General features: G+C 42.0%; 2 protein-coding genes across 2 annotated transcripts; one reads left to right on the forward strand and one right to left on the reverse strand.

The window, feature by feature from the left end:
* Positions 1-83: 83 nt before the first annotated feature.
* LOC133124388 (T-cell surface antigen CD2-like) lies at positions 84-15,051 on the reverse strand. Its single transcript, XM_061235551.1, has 5 exons — positions 14,960-15,051; positions 12,515-12,793; positions 9,054-9,284; positions 8,766-8,924; positions 84-2,900 (listed from the first exon to the last, which is right to left on the reverse strand). Exons 1-5 carry the CDS (start codon positions 15,012-15,014, stop codon positions 2,593-2,595), a joined length of 1,032 nt encoding a protein of 343 aa, XP_061091535.1. The 5' UTR covers positions 15,015-15,051; the 3' UTR covers positions 84-2,592.
* Positions 15,052-18,902: 3,851 nt separating this feature from the next.
* LOC133123697 (lymphocyte function-associated antigen 3-like) lies at positions 18,903-22,864 on the forward strand. Its single transcript, XM_061234174.1, has 4 exons — positions 18,903-19,021; positions 21,558-21,848; positions 22,167-22,412; positions 22,761-22,864. The coding sequence occupies exons 1-4, from the start codon at positions 18,961-18,963 to the stop codon at positions 22,862-22,864; spliced, it is 702 nt and encodes a 233-aa protein (XP_061090158.1). The 5' UTR covers positions 18,903-18,960.
* Positions 22,865-23,065: the final 201 nt, after the last annotated feature.

Consider the following 23,065-nt stretch of genomic DNA (forward strand, 5'->3'; position numbering starts at 1 on the left):
GACATGAGATGGGAGTCAGAGTTTCTGACGCCAAGAGAATGAAAAACAACATCTATAAAAAACAACATCTCTTCAAAAATATATTTAAAACTTACAAGCCGATTTATTTTTGTTGCTTGTCAAACTAAATTCTCAGAGTAATATTATGAATGTGAATAAATGTTCCACCAATTATTTTACCATGCTGTACAATAATGGATCATTGCCTGTATAGTTTATTTTTACAGACTTTGTTTGACGGAAGGACCCAGAGGATTGCTCTGTTTCTGTATGAACAGGAAGAGATGTGGTTTCTCAGCCCGTAGGCTCAGAGCGTGTTCAGCTCCAACAGGAAGCCACAACTCAAACAATACAGCACATATCTAACACTCTGATACAGCCCAATACAGCACATATCTAACGTTGTAAGTCGCTTTGAACACAAGCATCGGCTGTGTACGTAATGGTAATGTCAGTTAAGTACAACGATCATGTACGGATCGCCACTTAGATGCGACGTATACCGTAGGTGTAAAAGAATGCACCCAAGATTTAAAAAATTAGAATTTTATATATTGGCCACACTTTCAAGTTGCAGTTTATTTGGAAACATATCTATTTATCTATCAGCCTATCTGTCCTATGAAATTTTAACTCTGTAAACCAGTACTGATTCTATTCATGACTCATTATGAAAATAATTCTTCATTTCAGTCTGAAAAGGGATCCACTATGGTTAACCCTAACAGTCGGATTAGTCACCTAATAAATATGTGGTACAAATCTGTGCCATGTCCATTTTCTTTTTTATATTAGATTTAACTTGGATGTAAGTAGATCATCAACAACAACAACAACAACAACAACGATAACAACAACAACGACAACGACAACAACAACAACAGTGACAATAACGATAATAATACATGCCCTATTATACTGTATCTCTCGTTATATTGTTCTGCATGCCCCCCTCTTTAATGAGAAGCCCCCTCATGTTAAACAGACTGTTTTAATCATAAGTAACCTGTCTCATAATGTCAGGATAAATTCTTCAGTTGGTACAGCAAATGCTAAACACATTTACCTCATCATGTAGCAGATTTCGTCTCAAAGTAAATTATGAAGCACACTTACAGAAATCAATCACACTTACAGAATGTGTAACCCATAGCAACAAGAAGAACTTTCAAATTACTTTTAATCCATATAGAGTTATTTTTGTATAAATATAACATGTTCAATGTATATAATGAAAACATGTCAAATGCATTTCAAGACATCAAGACATAAATATACGTTCATTATGAAAACTCTTAAATCTAAAATATTGCCATAAAAATAAACGTAAGATATAGTTTATTCAAATTTTAGAATCATCCATCCACAAAAAAGGCCAAGAAGCCTATGTCAAATTTACACTTCTCTGCAACATTATCATGGAAACACTGAGGCTGCACTGTAAAAAGCCAGGTTTGTATTGTAAATGTACAGGTGCAACCTATAATATGGTTTTGTTTCTTTGTTTTGGTTCCTTGTTTTGGTCTTTGGATATCTCACACTAAAGAGGGGCAACAGAAAGACAATGGCCTCACCCAGCCAATCAGTAGAGAGGCATAAAGACTCAGGTTTTTGGGAGGAGCCAGGGTGGGTGGGAACCCAGCTTCACCGAATGTTCTCAACACTAGCCATGCTAATCATAACTCTAACCCTAACCCTAGCCGTCGGTGTGTGTATGAATGGGTGAATGAGAAACTTTTATTCCCCAAGAGGCCCTAATATAGGACAACTTGGGAAATAAAGATTTCTTACTACCATAGCCATAGCCCTAGCCCTAGCCCTAATCACACTTTGTTCTCCACACTGACACACAATGACTGGTCCTAGACGGGGAGGCCACTGTCATGGGGCCAAAAGGGCTGGGTCTCTCACTGTGATATTTCAGTGGTATCTGCACAGGCACAGGCACAGGCACAGACACAGGTATTCCTGTCAAACTGTGTTTTTATACAATTCTTGAAATGTGACAGCTTTTACATTTCTCTAAAGTAATGGTTCCAGATAACCTGTATAACGTCACCTGTAGTTCACCTTTGACTGTCATCATAGTAACAAGCGGCGCTCCAGGTGAGCGCTCCAGGTGAAGAGGTCAATGTTAGGTGGTACTTGGTTATCAGCTATTGGGCCAGATTTGTAGACATGGATGAAGCCTAGTCCTTGGCTAAATTCTCCAGGACTAAGCTTTACCTGTGTCTGTGAAACCAGCCCCAAGTGTTTGTTTTGGTAGGTATCACACTGGCTTTCATTCTGTTCCATTTTTTTTCATATTGGCATTAAAAAGTAAACAATAAAAAAATGGCATTAAACCTGAAAACAAAGGAGAAACATATTGTCATCTTTGAGCATTTTAAATACATAGGTCTGTAACAGGGATCATCAAATCATGGTCATCGAGGGCCAAGAACTGCTGGTCTTCCACACTCTCTTTACCTGGCAGTCAGTCTGGCCAATCAGTCTGCACCTGCGCATGATGTCAGTCGCACTATTTGTTCAGTTAGAAAAGAAAAGCATGGTGCAATTTGGATTCGTGGGGACCAGATTTGATTCCCGTGTTTAAGTAGTAGGTTCCGGATTCTCAGGACCGTTGTGGGCGTGGCCCCTTCCTGGGCGTGGCCCCTTCCTGGGCTTGGGCCGCGGGGGCGGATGCTCCTGGCCCTGGGGGGGGCCCTGTGGGTGGGGGGGGCGTGGGCGTGGGCGGTTATGACCCCGGGGTTTGGGCAGGGCTGGGGGCTGGTCCTCAGAGTGCATGTTGCCATGCTGCCCAGGGTGGCCCTTTGGGGGCGGAGCCTGACGACTGTGGTGGCCAGGTGGGTGGGGCTGCTGGCAGTGGGTCAGATTAGCTAATCTGAGCTCTTCCTCTTCTGTAGGGGGAAGGGAGAATAGAGAGATTTTCAAGAAACAAATTTCAGAGCAGTGGCCTGTTTCACAAAGCAGGATTACCGAGTTAGCTGGATAACTGCACTGAGTGAACCCCACAAAGCAGGATTACTGAGTTAGCTGAATAACTGCACTGAGTAAAACCCACAAAGCAGGATTACTGAGTTAGCTGGATAACTGCACTGAGTAAAACCCACAAAGCAGGATTACTGAGATGAATGAGCACAAGCTAACTACCCAGAAAGAACACACCAACATAAGTCTGTGTGCATTAACTACAATAATTACCATTCAAACATAATCACAACAATATCAATAGCCATAACTGCAACACCAGGGGCCTGTTCTACAAAGCAGGATTTCGTAATAAAACCAGGAACCCTCACCAATCTGGAACTTATACTGTTCCAGTAAAATGCCACTCTGGGCTTCACTCTGCCAGCTCAGTAACTCTGCTTGGTGGAACAAGCCCCTGTCATATTCTAGAATCCAGCACACTCATTTCAGACCCGTGTTTTTCTCTGGTTGTAATGCTCGACACTCGTCTTATAATAATTATAATTTGTTAAAAAGCTGATGTTTTTATCCAAAGAGACATAGTTGTTTAGACTAAGCAGGACAATCCTCCCTGGGGCAATGTGGGGTTAAGGGTCTTGCTGGGACTAAACCGGGGCTTGAACCACCAACCTTCCAGGTCCCAGTCATGCACCTTAGCCACTAGGCTAGAGGCTGCCCCAGTCTGTGATTGGCTGGGGTTACTGGTGTGTGTTTGTGATTGGCTGTTGCTCTAAGTGGGAGTGTTAATCTTGGTGTCATCCTTTGTTCCAGAACTTTTGTGACTCATCTCTGTACTCTGTACTTTGCAAATTGTAATCTCGCCTTCCGATTCTTGCTACTGTTGAGTGGTTTGCATCTTCATATTGGTCATCTCATGTACATATTTTCACCTCAAACTCAACTGTCTTCAATGTATTGAAAAGCAAAGGAATATTGACCTTGCTGTTTGAGGGACTTCAAGTTGATAGGTCTGTAACTAACATTACATTACATTACATTATTGGCATTTGGCAGATGCTCTTATCCAGAGCGACGTACAACAAAGTGCATACCCATAACCAGGGATAAGTTCGCTGAAAGACCCTAGAGGTAAGTACAATTTCAACTGCTACCTGTACAACAAAGATAAGGACAAGGGCCATTTTTTTTTATTTTTTTTTTTGAACAAACAAATAAACAAACAAACAGAGCAAAAGTCACCAAAGTTAACTATCCAAACACTGCTTACCTAGCCAACTAAAAATACCGATACACAAAGCAAGTCACAGAGACAACAATTAAGGTTCACAGGGAGGTAGGGAGGGATGGGGAGAGGTGCTGCTTGAAGAGGTGCGTCTTCAGCTTGCGCTTGAAGGTGGGGAGAGATTCTATAGTTCTGACCTGAACGGGGAGTTTGTTCCACCACCGTGGAGCCAGAACAGACAGTAGTCGTGAGCGTGAGGTGGAGGTTCTGAGAGGGGGAGGTGCCAAGCGGCCTGTGGAGGCTGAACGAAGAGGTCTGGCAGGGGTGTAGGGTCTGATGATTTTTTGCAGATAAGCTGGGGAAGACCCTTTAACTGCTTGGAAGGCTAGCACCAATGTTTTGAATTTGATGCGAGCCATGACAGGCAGCCAGTGGAGGGAAGTAAGCAGGGGGGTGACGTGTGAGTATTTGGGAAGGTTGAAGACCAGACGAGCTGCTGCATTCTGGATGAGTTGGAGGGGTCTGATGGCGGACGCTGGGAGGCCAGCCAAGAGGGAATTGCAGTAGTCCAGGCGGGACAGAACCATCGCTTGGATCAGGAGCTGGGTCGAGTAGGGGGTGAGAAAGGGGCGGATTCTCCGTATGTTGTAGAGGAAGAACCTGCAAGACCGGGTCACCGCCGCAATGTTCTCGGAAAGGGACAGTCTGCTGTCCATCACCACGCCGAGGTTCCTTGCACTGGGTGACGGCGTGAGTGTGGTATCCCCGAGAGAAATGGAGAGATCCAGATGGGGAGAGGTATTAGCAGGGATGAATATCATTTCAGTTTTACCTGGGTTGAGCTTTAGATGGTGGTTGTCCATCCAGCTCTGGATGTCCCTCAGGCAAGCAGAGATACGGGCTGAAACCTGCGTATCAGACGGCGGGAACGAGACGAAGAGTTGGGTATCGTCCGCATAGCAGTGGTAGGATAGCCCATGTGCAGTGATCACAGGGCCAAGGGAGCGAGTGTAGAGAGAAAAAAGAAGCGGGCCAAGGACTGAGCCCTGGGGAACTCCTGTGGCGAGGGGCCGAGGTGTCGATACCGAACCAGCCCAGGCAACCTGGAAGGAGCGACCAGAGAGGTAGGACTCAATCCAGTCCAGGGCTGTGCCACAGATGCCCGTTGCTGACAGGGCAGACAGGAGGATGGAGTGATCCACAGTGTCGAAGGCAGCAGAGAGATCTAGAAGAATGAGGATAGAGGAGAGGGAGGCTGCTCGTGCGGCATGAAGTGACTCACTGACGGAGAGGAGCGCAGTCTCTGTCGAGTGGCCCGATCTGAAGCCAGACTGATGAGGGTCTAGCAGGTTGTTGTTAGAAAAGAAGGAAGAAAGTTGAGTAGAAGCGGCTCGTTCTATAGTTTTAGAAAGAAAAGGAAGAAGAGATACCGGGCGGTAGTTCTGGATGTTGGAAGGATCCAGGGTAGGCTTTTTTAGCAGCGGAGTGATGTGGGTCCTCTTGGAGGATGCCGGAAAACAGCCGGAAGACAGGGAGGAGTTGACAAGGGAGGTGACAAATGGGAGAATGTCGGGTGTGATAGTTTGGAGAAGAGAAGAGGGGATAGGGTCAAGGGCACAGGTTGTAGGGCGGTGGCAGAGCAGGAGTTGAGAAACATCAGAGTCCGTAAGGGGGGAGAAAGTGGAAAAGGAAGGGATGGGCCTAGAGGGGGGGAAGGGCACAGTGAGGGGGGCGGTGGTTGTAAAGGATCTGCGGATGACTGTGACCTTCTCATCAAAGAAATCAGCAAAGTCATCAGCAGCGAAGGAGGACTGAGGAGGAGGAGGCGGTGCGTTGACAATATAATATATTTATATACATTTACAATATAATATATTCAAAAGTCCTAGATTAAGGAATAAAATACAAGGGGCTAAAGATAGAGACGGGCGGAGACAAGGTACAGTGCAAAGAGGCGAGTCTTCAGACTGCGGTGGAAAATAACCATTGGCTGTGGTGGTGCAGGTACACTGCTGGTGGTTTAATTTACCCACAACTCACCAGGAGAGAAATGATGCTCACCTGTGATGTGGGTGATAAATACCAAAGGATATTTTCATCTGGTTAAAAATCTTTTCTGAAACAGCTTTTCTTTTTTTTTCTTTTTTTTTCATTTTTTTTTTTCAAATTGATTAACAAAAAACTAAATGGCTGTATGTTTTTCATGAATCTCTGGAATATAAAATTATTTTGTCAATAATAAAGGTAAGATTTGCGAAACTGAACAACTTTACAATTAGTAACATGACAAATTAATTTAAGGTAACTGTAATCATGTTTTATGCTGCTGTTTAATAAACATATAGTCAGTTTCATCCTCTTTTAACAATTGTAATAGTTCAAGTGTGTGAACAATTCAGAAAGACTCGCACATTCATTGTATACTCATACAATGCCTATTTTGTAGTTTGCTGAGTACAAAAAAAATGAAATAATACTTAGGCAAAGCTCTACAAAGAAATATACGTACTTATTTAAACCATTGGGACATATTTTTGTTATGACTTTTCGTACAGTGTGCCTATGAAATACGTGGAGCCCATGGTATTGTTCTCGCAGATTAGTGAAAAACTAAACAGCGGTGAACCATTCGAGCGCAATATCAATTAGGGGCGTGTCTACGGCCTCAGAGGAATCGTCTGCCCACCCAATTAAAACTCTGAAAAAATCACCATAATTTGTTTGAGCGTTCATAGTTTTCTGTAATCTTGTCATTGGTCATAAAAAAATGCACCGCTTTCCTATTGGCCCTTTCAAATATGGGTGGATTTTATTATTATCTCTCGGAGCGTCCAGTCCAGTGAATTTCAGAGACCATGCGGGAGTGCTGAGAAACGAACGCACCTGTCTCTAGTGACTCTATTTGCTTCTTGAGTCTGCTTTGGGAGGCAGGTTAAACAGTTTTTGCTCTACGGTTTGCTCTCGTAACCTACCCATTTTCTATGCTAGATAGTTTTGTTGGTTGCTTTTCGTTAACTCGCCGTTGCCTGAACCACAATTTCTTACTGAAAACAACATGGTCTAAAGCTTACTTCATGCATAAGCGACCATTCCCCCCTGTAACACCACTGTCTAGCTCAAATTAGCTGTTGACCTCAGCTGCATCCCACGAAATTTGATAAAGTAGAATAACGTCTCGAGTTTTCTCCGTTCTGTCTCCATGTTTCCACTAATTACGCAGCATAGAAAACGAATGGCGCTAGTTGCTGAGAGCGAAGAAATAGCGTTTGCGTGAGGGAAACAACCCTAGCTATGCTACCGCTTTAGTTGGCTATCATTCAACTTCGGAAACGGTCGCAATGATATTGGTAATATACCCTATTGGTGGTGCGTGTCTCTTTGGTAGCTTATGAAACATGATGTAGTTGTATAAGCTTATGTAGGCCTATAGCGTATGAAGCTTGATCTCTCCCAATGTTGTAGTTCTCTACATCTCATGCAATCCTCATTTTTATTCGAAGTGAGAGGAGAGAAAATATTTAAACTGATTGTAGACTTCATTTACCAGTTATTGTGTGAATAAATTCTGAAATTGTCATTTTTATACATTGAGGGTCACTTTGATCACGCAGCTCCACAGACAGCAGTAGGGGCAGCAACCTCCATCCTCCAAGGCAGCATCTCACAAGATGATGGCCTTTAGACACAGGCAGCACAGCCTTTAGACACAGGCAGCACAGCCTTTAGACACTGGCAGCACAGGCAGCACAGCCTTTAGACACAGGCAGCACAGGCAGCATGGCCTTTAGACACAGGCAGCATGGCCTTTAGACACAGGCAGCACGGCCTTTAGACACAGGCAGCACAGCCTTTAGACACAGGCAGCACATGCAGCATGGCCTTTAGACACTGGCAGCACAGGCAGCATGGCCTTTAGACACAGGCAGCACAGCCTTTAGGCACAGGCAGCACAGCCTTTAGACACAGGCAGCACAGGCAGCATGGCCTTTAGACACAGGCAGCACGGCCTTTAGACACAGGCAGCACAGCCTTTAGACACAGGCAGCACAGGCAGCATGGCCTTTAGACACAGGCAGCACAGCCTTTAGACACAGGCAGCACAGGCAGCATGGCCTTTAGACACAGGCAGCACAGCCTTTAGACACAGGCAGCACAGGCAGCACAGCCTTTAGACACTGGCAGCACAGGCAGCACAGCCTTTAGACACAGGCAGCACAGCCTTTAGACAGAGGCAGCATGGCCTTTAGACAGGCAGCACAGGCAGCATGGCCTTTAGACACAGGCAGCACAGCCTTTTGACACAGGCTGCACAGCAGCCAGTGAAACCATGTCTTCGGGTGAAGAGCTTCATTTTTACTAAACTTGAGAAAAACTAAGAGTTCCTTCCGCTGTCTGTTGAGTTGACATGTAATGCTATGTGCAATGTGCAATTCCACAAATAATCCAAATTCCCACCAAAAGATGACATCCTGGTAGCAGTGATATCAATGTTCCCAAACTGTGCTGACAGCATCACTGAAAGTTCCTGCACTGACAGGAATTCTGTGTGATGGAGAAGCTCATTCTGGATACTTTTGGACGTACCGCACAGTGTTAATTTGACTCATACCTCGCTGTAGATTGAGTTCGTGTCGTTGTCTCCTGCAGATGCAGACCACGATAACCACAAACAGGACGAGCAGCAGAGTCCCTCCGCCGGCTAATATCAGAACCGTGGTCCAGAACTCAAAGCCAGGCAAAGTCCAGAGGCTCTGTCCTGGATTATTACCTGCATGAAATAACAGAATTCAAAAAGGTTGGAATCACTAGCCCAGATGCTTCCACCAAAACTAGCCTACACGTCGCCAGCTTTTGACCATTAGGGCATGACACGGAATTTTGTCGGGAGAAAAGTCACCTCTACAGTCGACTTCAATTTCAGCACTTGTTTCCTTGCTGACTTGATTCTTGGCTGTACAGGAGTACCTGCTGGGCTGTTTGAGTTTGGGCCCCAGTGTACGGGCTGTACCCGGCACCTCCTTTCTGTTTTGTTGCCAGGTGAAGGTCAGGGTTGGGCTTAGCGTCACCCCACTGCAGGTTAGCGTGGGCCCCGTGCAGTTCACAAGAACCTTCGGCTTTGTCACTTTATCTGGAAGACAAAGACTTCAGCTAAGTCAGGGGACATTGGATGTGTCCCACCCATTTCTTTCCGGTATGAAATAACAAGATCATAATTCAGAAGTGATTAATGGCCCATGGTGACCCAGCCTAAAGTAAATTTTCTTCCACCGGCGAAACTGATCTCTGCATTCTGTCGTTTTCTATCAGTACAGTATAAGATACTAAAGGAAATAACTTCCTGTGTCAAATATGTGTCAACTATCCTTTTTCAAATCATCTGCCATTTTAATAGCACAAGAGAAAGTACAGGGACAAATACAAATATAGCTGCAAGCAGCAATGAGCGGGCCCAAGCACCATGGCAACCGCCTTGGTGGCATAGTTGTGCCAATGACATGTTTCACAATAAGTACACACTTTAAAAATAATCACCTTCCTGGGCAACGTATAGTGTGCACAGGAATTCCCCTTTGATCAATGAAGATGGTGGTGCTGCTATTGGAATGCATCAAACTATGATATAAGCCTCACTTCCTGTTGCCAGGTGGTGGCACTATAACATTGAGCTGTTCTTGGTATATGGATGTGATTACACTCCAAAAACAAACGTGTAAAATATCAACCAGATCAGACGATCTAGAATGAAATTACGGCTCGCCATGGCCATACCGTTTGAGATATCCTTTCAATTTAGTATCAGGACTATCCTGAGACCATTCTCACCACATTTGGTGTGAATGCGATGAACCCCCTAGGAGGAGTATTTAAAAGTTTGGTATGTGTAAAAACGCACAAAATCCAAAATGGCTGACTTCCTGTTTGCATATGTTCATCGATGCGAATGAGAAATGTGTTTGTCTTGAGGAGCCCCATATGCGTACCAAATTAGGTGTATTTACGTCAAAGTTCATGCCCTCAAAACAAGAAGACGCGATAGGGGGCGCTGTGGAGTCCATCGGCCACGGCCCGGTCCAAGCATCTGTTATATTGTGATGACCATCACTACGTGCAAAATTTTGTGAGTTATCGAGTGTGTCACGTCTCTCTTCCTGTTGCCAGATGGTGGCGCTATAACATTGCGGCGTTTTTGGTTTATGGATGTGATTACCCAACATCCCCAACCCCAACATCAAACATACATTTTCACCCATATCGGAAGATATCGAGTGAAAGTTCATGCCCACAAAACAAGAAAACGCGATGGGGGGCACTGTGGAGTCCCTCGGCCACGCCCAGGTCTGGGCATCTGATAGATTCAGTTGACCATCACTTCTGGTGTGTGTTCAAAATCTCAAGACTTTTTACGCATGGGAAGCCCCTCAAAAATGCCCATTTTACTGAAAAAAAAAGAATAATAATCCTTCCAATAACAATAGGGTCCTTTGCACCCTACGGTGCTTGGGCCCTAAATATGAATAAGCAAATCATAATAATAATCACAGTCAGAAATGTAGTACTGTGCAAAAATTTTAGGCAGGTGTGAAAAAAATGCTGTAAAATAAGAATGCTTTCAAAAATAGAAATGTTAATAGTTTATTTTTATCAATTAACAAAATGCATGAACAGAAGAAGTGAATGAACAGAAGGATCTAATCTAAATCAAATCAATATTTGGTGTGACCACCCTTTGCCTTCAAACCAGCATCAATTCTTCTAGGTATATTTGCACACAGTTTTTGAAGGAACTCGGCAGGTAGGTTGTCCCAAACATCTTGGAGAACTAGGCAGCCTCAAATGCTTCTGTCTCTTCATGTAATCCCAGACAGACTCGATGATGTTGAGATCAGGGCTCTGTGGGGGCTGTACCATCACTTCCAGGTCTCCTTGTTCTTCTTTACACTGAAGATGGTTCTTAATGACATTGGTTGTATGTTTGGGGTTGTTGCCCTGCTGCAGAATAAATTTGGGGCCAATCAGATGCCTCCCTGATGGTATTGCATGATGCATAAGTATCTGCCTGTCCTTCTCAGCATTGAGTAGACCATTAATTCTGACCAAATCCCCAACTCCATTTGCAGAAATGTAGCCCCAAACTTGCAAGGAACCTCCACCATGCTTCACTGTTGCCTGCAGACACTCATTCTTGTACCGCTCTCCAGCCCTTCGGCAAACAAACTGCCTTCTGCTACAGCCAAATATTTCACATTTTGACTCATCAGTCCAGAGAACCTGCTGCCATTTTTCTGCACCCCAGTTCCTGTGTTTTCGTGCATAGTTGAGTCGCTTGGCCTTGTTTCCACATCGGAGGTATGGCTTTTTGGCTGCAATTCTTCCACGAAGACCACTTCTGACCAGACTCCACACATGAAGACCACTTCTGACCAGACTCCACACAGTAGATGGGTGTACCTGTGCTGGACATCTTCTGATTGTGAAGGGAAGTAAGCATGATGTGTCTTTCATCTGCTGCACTACGTTTCCTTGGCCAACCACTGCGTCTACGGTCCTCAACGTTGCCCGTTTCTTTGTGCTTCTTCAACAGAGCTTGGACAGCAGATCTGGAAACACTGTATGCCTTGAAATTTCTGCCTAGGAGAGACCTTGCTGATGCAGTATAACTACCTTGTGTCTTGTTGCTGTGCTCAGTCTTGCCATGGTGTATGACTTCTGACATGAAACTGTCTTCAGCAACCTCACCTTGGAAGCAGAGTTTGGCTGTTCCGCACCCTCCTACACAGCTGTTTCTGTTTCATTTCATTACATTACATTATTGTCTTTTGGCAGACACTCTTATCCAGAGCGACATACAGTTGATTAGACTAAGCAGGAGACAATCTTCCCCTGGAGCAATACAGGGTTAAGGGCCTTGCTCAAGGGCCCAACGGCTGTGCAGATCTTATTGTTTCAGTTAATGACTGTGTTTCAACCTACATATTAAATTGATGATCATTAGCTCCTGTTTGGTATAATTGGTTAATCACACACCTGACTATATGCCTACAAAATCCCCGACTTTGTGCAAGTATACCTAGAAGAATTGATGCTGGTTTGAAGGCAAAGGGTGGTCACACCAAATATTGATTTGATTTAGATTTTTCTTCTGTTCACTCACTTTGAATTTTGTTAATTCCTAAAAAATATACTATTAACATTTCTATTTTTGAAAGTATTCTTACTTTACAGCCTTTTTTCACACCTGCCCAAAATTTTGCACAGTACTGTACATGCAGTGCAAAGCAACTTGGCCTTATATCCCAGCAATAACAATAAGTTATTAAATTATAATAAAGTGTTAAATGCAGTGGGGGCTGTACTCACCCATCACACAGATGGTTCTTTTTTCGCTTTTGTGTGATTTTCCGTCGTTGTCAAAGGCCTCTCCTTCATATGTCCCATCGTGTGAGGCTGTCAAGTTGCTCAGCTTCAGAGAGCCACCGATGATTTCCAATACTTGTCCTTCAACCTGTTTTCCGCCTTTCATACGATAAATATTAACTGATTCCCTTCTCCATATTAGTTCCTTTATCGGGCCGGAATAGCCGATGTTAAAGGTGGTGGATGTTCCGCTTTGCAGGTACTCACAGGCTTGCTGCACCTCTGCACAGCACCGCAGAAACGTAAAAGAGAAAGACAAGTTCTAATATGTTCATGCATTCCTGCAGCCAGTGCCCTCGTGCTGAATATGCTCTATTGTAGCTTTACTTGCAAAATAACTTGTATTTGTAAAGAAATGAAACACACATCGTGACGTTAGTAAAGCATTAGAACACAAGCATTACACACAGCAAGACACAGAAGAACATAGGCAATATACAAACAATTTAGGGTAAAACAAGTAAAAACATTAGGTAAAACAAGTCCATTGCATCGCTGATAAGCAGTTTTACATTTTCTAAAGGTATCAGTGAATTACACTGGATTTTCTCTTGTAGCTTCATCCATGCTGAGGGAGCAGCATAGCTTAAAGCTTTTTCACCTAAAACAGTACGCACTTTTTTACATTAAACAAACTGACGTCATGTCATCTCAATGCATATGGATTTGTGTTTGTCCACTCTAAAAAAGGAACTTAAATACAGTGGGAGCTGACCACTCTAACAAAGGAACTTAAATACAGTGGGAGCTGACCAAGGACAGCTTTATAAATCAAAATGAACCAATGGTATAGCCTACGGGCTGAGAGTGAGGGCAGTTCAGCTTTCAGCTACAGGGTACAGTGATGTGTGCAATAAGGAGTCAGTCATGAGCCTTAATGCTGCATGATAGACACTGTCCAATATGCTTAAACAGAATTTACTTGCAAGCATGTAATTAACATCTCCATAATCAATCAGTGCCATTCTGTTGTTTTCTGGCATGAAATTTAAAACATGCTTTGTTTCTATAAAATTATGAGTTTTTCAACATTAATTGTGAAAGAAAGTTGACAGTCCAAATGAAATCCCAAGTATTTTTATGTATTTACCTGCTCTATTGATTTATTTTGTTGGGATACAATGTGTTGTTCCAATGCCTGAGTCCTGGTTTTAGAAAAGATCACTAACTTGCTCTTATCTGCATTGAAAGCTAATTTCAAAAGTCATCCTGAACGTTATTAAAAGCAGTTTGAAGGTCTTCCATCTTAAATTGAGCTGCCAAAGCAGGAAATTGTACAAGGTCAGTGTGGTGAAGAATTGGTGTGAAGAGAGATATTTACAGGAAATATTTATTTAATATTTACTTTAAAACTGCCTGCATATTGTTTCACAACCTGGTGGTTTATTAATATGGCATATGTGCTCATTCACACAACCCTGTAAAGTTACATTTTACAGGATATAAATTAAGGTTCAATTAAAAAATATGAATAATGATAATAATAATAATGATAATAATAATAATAATAATAATAAAGTGTATGTACAATTGTGCAAAATACAAATGCCCAAAATTCTAATGCAAACATGAACTTGGAACATAAATCCGTTTTTTTTAGCAAACTTTAAAAGTGGAAGTGATTTGCTTCATATAGTCTTCATATTGTCATTTTAGCTGCTCTGTGAAACATGATCTGTGAAACATGTTGAAACTGATCTTGTTGAAAAAAAAAATATATATTTTTGTGTGCGCTATGGTCATTTGCAGTAAAATTACAATCGACAGAGGGTAGATGGGCAGCATATAAAAATGAAATTAACTCAAACAAAAATGTGTAAATACAAAAGCTTTCATTTCATTTACTTCCTTTTGTTTCTTTTTTTTTGTGGGTTTGGGGGGTGAAGAATAAAATAAAATGAAAATAATCTAAAATATCTGTTCAGTTCAACAACTTGCTGTCGTGCATTTTCAGTTCCACCCAGATCATCTGAAGTCTCACTGGAGAAAGAATCATTGGAATTTTCTTAATCTGTTAAACAAAATTATTCCCATATCGGCAGCCACTTTGAAACAGAGAAAGATTATGATTTTTAAAATAATTTATTTAAATGTTGCATGCAATATAACACAATTGCATTCAAATTGATCAGGGATCTTTGACAGGGATCAGGGAAATGTGATCCTTTTCACATTTAGACTGAAAGAGTCAGTCAATTATACTATATGTACAATTAATATATTAGTATCAGTGCACAACTATTATAGTTTTTTTTTTTTTTTTTACAAACTAATGCCTCTGTGTTTATGTGTTTACTAATTTCTATAATATTAATAGGTTACAATATGCAACTTTCAATATCCAAAGTATTTAGGGTTAAAAAATGGATATTCATTATTTTCACTCACCCAGCAGTAGAGAAGTGGCGATGAGCAGGGCGAAGAGGAGGCGTTTGCAGCTCATTGTGTCTGTGTCTGTGTTTGTGTTTGTGTCTGTGCTCTCAGACGCCAGAGAGAATCTTACGAGTGAAACTCAGCGGAAACGCGCGGAAACGGGAGGGGCCAGAGACGTGAGGAAACAACCTGCTCAAAGTTTCCTTTCACAGAAATCACCAATAAAGTGTTCCTAATAAAGTGCTCAGTGACTGTGTATAGATACATATATTAATATTTTAAAGCACAGAGTGCCTGACCTTCTGGAGCTGAATTACAGCTTCATGGTAGAGAGTCTGTAACAGTGTGTGACAGAACACATATCAATCAGTGCCATTCTGTTGTTTTCTGGCATGAAATTTAAAACATGCTTTGTTTCTATAAAATAAACCCAATTTGATTTTCAGTTTTTATATGAGTTTTTCAACATTAATTGTGAAAGAAAGTTGACAGTCCAAATTAAATCCCAAGTATTTTTATGTATTTACCTGCTCTATTGATTTATTTTGTCGGGATACAATGTGTTGTTTCAATGCCTGAGTCCTGGTTTTAGAAAAGATCACTAACTTGCTCTTATCTGCATTGAAAGCTAGTTTCAAATTGTGACAGAACACATATAACTCTGTGACCATGATACCATGATACCACTCAGCCCAGCAATGCTCGCCTTTTCCTACCATTAAACTGCATCTCCTGCTACTGCCTGCACCTCCTGCTACTGCTACTACTGCTGCTGCTACTGCTACTGCTGCTGCTACTGCCTGTACCCACTGCTACTGCTACTGCTACTGCTGCTACTACTGCTACTGCTGCTACTACAACTACTACTACTGCTGCTACTGCCTGTACCCACTGCTACTGCTGCTACTGCTACTGCTACTACTGCTGCTGCTACTACTACTACTACTGCTGCTACTACTATTACTACAACTACTACTACTACTACTACTACTACTACTACTACTACTACTACTACTACTACTACTACTGCTGCTGCTACTACTATTACTACAACTACTACTACTGCTGCTACTACTACTGCTGCTACTACTACTACTGCTGCTACTGCCTGTACCCACTGCTACTGCTACTGCTACTGCTACTGCCTGTACCCACTGCTACTGCTGCTACTGCTACTGCTACTGCTGCTGCTACTACTACTACTACTGCTGCTACTACTATTACTACAACTACTGCTACTGCTACTACTACTGCTGCTGCTACTACTACTACTACTGCTGCTACTACTATTACTACAACTACTACTACTGCTGCTACTACTACTGCTGCTGCTGCTACTACTACTACTACTGCTGCTACTACTATTACTACAACTACTACAACTACTACTACTGCTACTGCTACTGCTACTGCTACTGCTACTGCCTGTACCCACTGCTACTGCTGCTACTGCTACTGCTACTACTGCTGCTACTACTATTACTACAACTACTACTACTGCTGCTACTACTACTGCTGCTGCTACTACTACTACTACTGCTGCTACTACTATTACTACAACTACTACAACTACTACTACTGCTACTACTACTGCTACTGCTACTGCTACTGCTACTGCTACTGCTACTGCCTGTACCCACTGCTACTGCTGCTACTGCTACTGCTACTACTGCTGCTACTACTATTACTACAACTACTACTACTGCTGCTACTGCTACTGCCTGCACTACATGTCCTGGCTAGCGATTCCACACAGTGACCACGGAAAAATGCTTCCTAATGTCTCTGAGAAATGTATCCTTGTATCTATTTCCATTTGTGCATCCTCGTTCTGCTAATGATCTTCAGTACAGAATGTAAGTTATAGTATGTGATATAAAAACATGTGACAGTTTGATGGAATGACTAACTATGAAAGTATTTATAATATACTTCCACAAAACTGTGGTAAAACCCTTATGGGAAATGAAAAACCTCACTGCAGGGTTTCATCTGAAGCCTGGTAAGGCTCTCCTTGCAGAATTGGCAAAACAAAATTTGGCAAAAGACATACTGTATTATATACTGTAGATAAACATTTATTTTCCCCATCACACCTTTACAAACCATTGTGTTTAACATGTCTGTAGCAGCTATTCTTCATGTTAATATTTTTATGAAAATATTTAATTTTAATCATTTCAATACAGGGTCAATACAGTCATAATTTCAGAAGCATTACACTGACAATATTATCAGACAATAAAATTTCTTTTTAACAAACACAGCTATTTGCGTTTAGCATCAGAGTTTCTGTAAACGTTCCACTATAAAACTTTTTTTGACTTTAAAAACTCTTAACAAGCTCACGCTGAGCAGACTCAACCTGCTGCTATGTGGGACACTTCCTGTTCTGTGTCACAAGTGCGATAAAAACTGCTGTTCGGCAGCCTCTGTCTGAGGCAGTGCTGGTGACAGGAAACACAAAAGGGCAGGAGCGCTTTACAGACTCAATGCATCAATACTCACAATAGATCTTGATTACCAGTCTAAAGATATACATGGCTTTGCCCCTGACTGCATAGTTGAACTTATTGCACCCTATGAGAGGCAGCTCAGATCGGCTAAGGAGGGTTGCCTAAACTGCAAGATTAAAACACTGCACCTGATAGGAATTACACTATTTAATGTTTCTGTTTTCTATTTTAATTTCCCTTAGATACACTTATCTGGATAATAAAGAAATTAATTATGTTTCAGAAGAATCAGAGGCTCTACCTAAACCTTTAAGATGGTCTTTTTGCAGCAGTCAATTCCACAAATAAAATGTAATTCTTTCTTCATTGGGAATATTAGGTTCAACGAGTATCAACAATTCTCAACATGTAAGAACCTGCATGTAGCTTATGATTGAACCACCGACCTTGCGGGTCCCAGCCATGTACCTTATGATTGAACCACCGACCTTGCGGGTCCCAGTGATGTACCTAATGCTACAGGCTGCCCTTCACCTGGGTTAAAGGTAGGCAGGTGGGGAGGTCCAGGTCAGGCACCAGGTTTGAGCAAGAGTGAGGCAGCACAATGATGGTTTGATTTGGACATGCGCAGACACTTTCAAAACATGGGTGGAGCTGGGGCACCAGTGGCTTTTCAACTAATTCAACATTTTTGTTGCAGGGGAATTATGAAAGTGACAAACCGCCACTACAGGCAGCTTTGTGGAAAATGGCTCTGATGAACTGCTGATACATTACATTACATTACATTACATTATTGGCATTTGGCAGACGCTCTTATCCAGAGCGACGTACAACAAAGCCAGGATCTGCAATATGCAGCCTGTCCACTGTATAAAACTAGAATAAATGTAAAAAGCCGCTGAATGTTAGGGCCGTTACGATATTTCTTCGCTTCAATGCCATTGCGAAGATACAGCGAACACACCCATTCTCTGAACTGAATAAATATGCCAAGAATCCGAAGTAGAAATTAAGAATAAGTGATTATGGGAATTTTTCACTGTTATGAAACAATGCCAGTGTATATAAATAACATTATTTTTAATAAGGCCGTATAAAAACGCCTTCAGTCCTTCAAAATTCATAGCCACACTCGACCTCGCCACACGGCAAGTCTGATATTACCATCTAGTGGTAATATCCTGTAATTGCAACGTAGACCAGTGCATTTTGCTTTTATAAAATAGTTTGGGCTGAAATTCCTAAATGGTTCACTCCATACGGATATAATACCCATCTCCATCCTATTCATCCCTCGAAAGCCATACATGTAGCTCTTTTACCACAACATTTTATTTACTTCATTTATTGTTATTGTGTCTAAATGGCCATGCGTTTCTCACCATTCGGGTTTATTTGTAAAATGTATGAAAAAATCCACAATAGTCGCCCCCTCTGGTTGGAATCGGATCAGTCGCTGATAACCCAAAAAAGGGGATTTACAACCTGCAAACATGCTTTCACTTTCACATTCACTTCACCTTCATAGCGTATAAAAGTGCGGCTCGAAGGTGAACAATGGCAGGCAAACGCCACGGAATCACGGCGTTATTTGTTATCTGCATGTACTTCGAACTTGGTAAGAACTCTAACTCTCTTCAGTAATAATTAAATCATTAATCCATTGTGTGGTCACAGCTTTTTCGCCGGTTACATGTTTACCCATCTTGATAATATTCTGAATTAATCTACAAAAACGTGTAGCCTATTTACTGGTGGTTTACTTTCACAGGATATTTACATTCTCTTTGGAAAGATCGCGATAAGACAATAAATAAAATAAAAACATTCAACAAACTAAGTCAAGAAACATACATTGACATTTTACCAAAACTGGAAAACGATTTTAGCTTAACCTATCTACAATAGGCTAACTAAAATAACCGCGTATGCTGTAGCACAAACTGAACTGGTTTAACTCGCCTATCTGTTCCACTGCACCGCGCCCACAGTGAGAGCGGTTATTATGATCCTGTGATTCCAACAGCCTGTGGCCGCGGACCGTGCTGCAGGCTGCGAGCGTCGCGGGTTTGTGTCATTCACCGAGTTTCTGACATTTCCGTGGAATTTTTATCTGTGAAATAATTGTTTGGACGGTATTATATTCTGGTGTAGGCTACTCAATGAGAACACATATTCAGAGACACTTAAAGGCACAATGGGTAATTTCGGAGCGGCCAAGAGAGGAATTGCAGTAACAAACACCCTGAAACCTCAATGTGCACTCTTTTGGAAAGCTGACAGTGGCAAACGCGACAGAGCCTGCCGTCTTTCTGTAGTGTTCAAGTAAGAAAATGTTCGCTGAACAGTTGAATTTATGAAATGTTAACTTTAGTGTGCTGGACAGCACTATTTATACGTTTTGTCTTTTTGAAGTTTTCACTTTAGCGTACCAAGTATATTATGAGCAAGCAACTTATTTGGCTATGGAGCTAACTGGATATATAACGAAGATATTATAGTGTACCACAAACGATGCAACTGCAACTTACAGTTTGAGACAAATAACGGTTTAGGTAAACACGCATGATTGAACAGCAGAGGTAAACAGGAATGTGTAGCTGCCCGAATTGCACTGCAGACAAGCGATCACTAACTCTGTATGGTAATACTATTGGTTATTATCCAAGCGAAGAATACATATCTAGTTATAAAACGATACCAGTTCGTTATCGGTAGCAACAAGCAAATTAGCTCTTATTTAGCTTGCCGAATTTACCAATATCCACCTGCGACACAATGCTTGTGCAACAATGCTCGCAACGCTTGCTACTATGTTCGGATTGCTTCAGGTGGAGGTAAAAGGAACGCGTAGCTGCCCAAATTGCAATCGCTACGATGTTCGTATTGCCTATATATTTTATCATAAGTAGATATTTGTAAATTTGTCAAGCGAAATATATCTAATTTGCTTGTTGATACCGACAACAAACTGGTAGGCTATTGTTGTATAACTAGGTATGTAGTCTTCGCTTGGATAAGAAGCAATAGTATACAGAGTTTTATGATAGCTTGTCTGGTGTGCATTTTGGGCAGCTACACGAACAATCAGCTGGCTGTGGCAATTAGAATCAATTTTCAACCAATGAGCTTGCATTGTTGTACAGCTGTATAATGTTTTGATACAGAGTGAGGGCCTGACAAATGTACACTTTTAAACCCGAATTTATGGACTATAAACACAGGCAGAGGGTGAGCCTTTTTCAATGATAGGAAGGGATTTAAAATGGTCTTGTAACAATGTTGTAACACAAAAATCTGAGCAATTGTACCTTTAAGAAACTGCGTGTAGCCACATAGCTACATATACGTTTTGTCAAAATAAAATATGGAATGATCAGGTAACAGAAACTGCTCTGCAAATGATTCATTCAACATGGTGTAGATAAATAAGACGTAGGTAAGCAGAGATAGATTTTGAGCAACACGAGACTTTCACCTAAAGTGTTACATTTGACAAATGGAGGCAGGAATTAGCCAACCCAGCCCGTTTTACCTACCTCACCTCAAATACTGTATGTCCTCTGAGAAAGAGCGATCCTCTGGGTGTAACACTTTCAGCTGACCTCTTTGTACAATGCTGAGACTGTTTTGAGAGCTCGGCATTTATCTGATTGGAAAAGCGATGGTTGTTAGCTAATTGCAATTTACTACAGTCTCTCCCATTTCATTAAGAGCCCAAAAAATGAATAAAAAGTACAGTTTCCTTGAGTAAAATACTTCACCATAAAATGGCGAGTGTGATGAATGGGTTTGTTAAAAAGTTGTATGTGCCAGGTGTCCTGGACTTGTGTCAGGCAAGGAACCTAACTGACGAAAAATAAGCCACCACGTTTCAGCATCTCATTCCACTCACTGTACCTGTATACCAGCTAACTTCAGATTCACTCATAAAACACATTCTGCACAGAGAAGAAATTTTGTTTCTCTTTTGTCATGATTTGCATGGAATATACACTCGTATTTTCTGGAGAAAAATGGTTACAGACTTTGGTCTGTTATTTTTTTTAAATGATTAATAAGTGAAAAAATGAAAGGGTATTAAACAGGTGGAAGTATATCTAAAAAAATCTATTAATAATCCACATCAATGCCTTTCCCTCACTTTCCTGCAGGTGATTTCACACCTGAACTCATTGTCCAGTCTAATGGGAACTTCACACTACAGCCAAATGTTCAGGGTCCCATGGAGGACATTTTGTGGAGGTGGAATGGTAATAAGGTGGTTGAATTCTACCAGAAGGGGCTACATGACTATGGGAAGTTTCAAGGACGGGCAATCCTGGATGTCACAACAGGAGCCCTGACCCTCACACATCTCAGAGAGTCTGACAGTGGGGAGTATGTGGGTGAGCTGCAGGTCAAAGGAGAACTGAAATACCATCATCAGAGGGTGACAGTGCTTGGTGAGTTTGCTTCCATCACAGAGATCTTAGTTATATGTTCTGAGAAAATGTGTTTGCTACTGAAATGCATTTTAAGCCATTTTGGTGGGGCATGTTTTGTCCAAACAGGTAGAAGCATCATATGTTTCAAAGTGCTTCATAAGGTGGTCTGTAATCACATAGTTTTGGGTGTAAATATTGAAAAGCAATACTACAGGTATACCCCTAGTTTTACAGAGTTCTCATCTAAAGAATTTCAGCAAAAAACAGCTCATCATTGGGCCCATGAAGACAGTGCTCATGAAACCGAGAGGTAAGAATCTTTTGTGTCCCATGTAGATGCTGTAGATAAACCTACAGTCACCTGCCAGGTGAACAGGACCTCAGTAACCCTGCTGTGCTCTGGGGACGACAGACCTGCCACTCAGTACAGGTGGGAGGGGCCTGCCATAGAGCCCCAGCCAGGGCCCCAGCTGAAGATAGAGGCAGCAGAGACATCTGACTCAGTCTACACCTGTGTGCTCAACAACCCTGTGAGTGAGAGCAGAACAGAGCTTCCTTTAAAGAGCTGCTTCCCTGCACCAGGTAAGGCCACACAGCCATGTAGGGCCTGATCACAGGCCTGCTGTCCTGCTGCAACAGCTAATCCTCACTTCACAGGTTTGGACAGCTGCTCCAGTAATGCAGTTCTGTGGTCCAGGGGTTTAAACCTGAGGTTGTAACTCCAGCTGAACACATTGCAATTGAAACAAAGTTTAAAAGGTGTTGTGCTGCAGGTCCCCTGTGGTTACACACCTCTACTGTCCAGTTTTGTGGGAGAAAAATTATGGGAATCCTGTGGGTCCTGTGAATCCCATGTTTAAATGGATGAAAATGGTTGAGCTTTGTCTCGTATCTTTTTCTAACATTTTCTGTTTTCCCTTTTGTGCTTAGTCATCATTCCCTTAGTCATTGCCCTCCTCCTCATCATCATCACCATCATTGTGGGATTCATTTACTATAAGAAGTGCTACAAAAGTAAGTGTCCTTCCAAATAACACATTCAGTTATATTAATAAGTGCATTAGTGTGCAGATCCCACTGTTTCTGAAGCAGTTACTCAGGACTGGATTCAGTAGGATTGCAGGTTGTCATCATAAAAACAGCACAATCACTCTAAATACTGTGGGACTTTCAAAGTACATACATTACCCTAAATATATCCATGTAAAATTTGGTGATGACGATGATTATACTGC

This window comes from Conger conger, chromosome 3, assembly GCF_963514075.1.
Source record: "Conger conger chromosome 3, fConCon1.1, whole genome shotgun sequence".
Taxonomy (NCBI): Eukaryota; Metazoa; Chordata; class Actinopteri; order Anguilliformes; family Congridae; genus Conger; species Conger conger.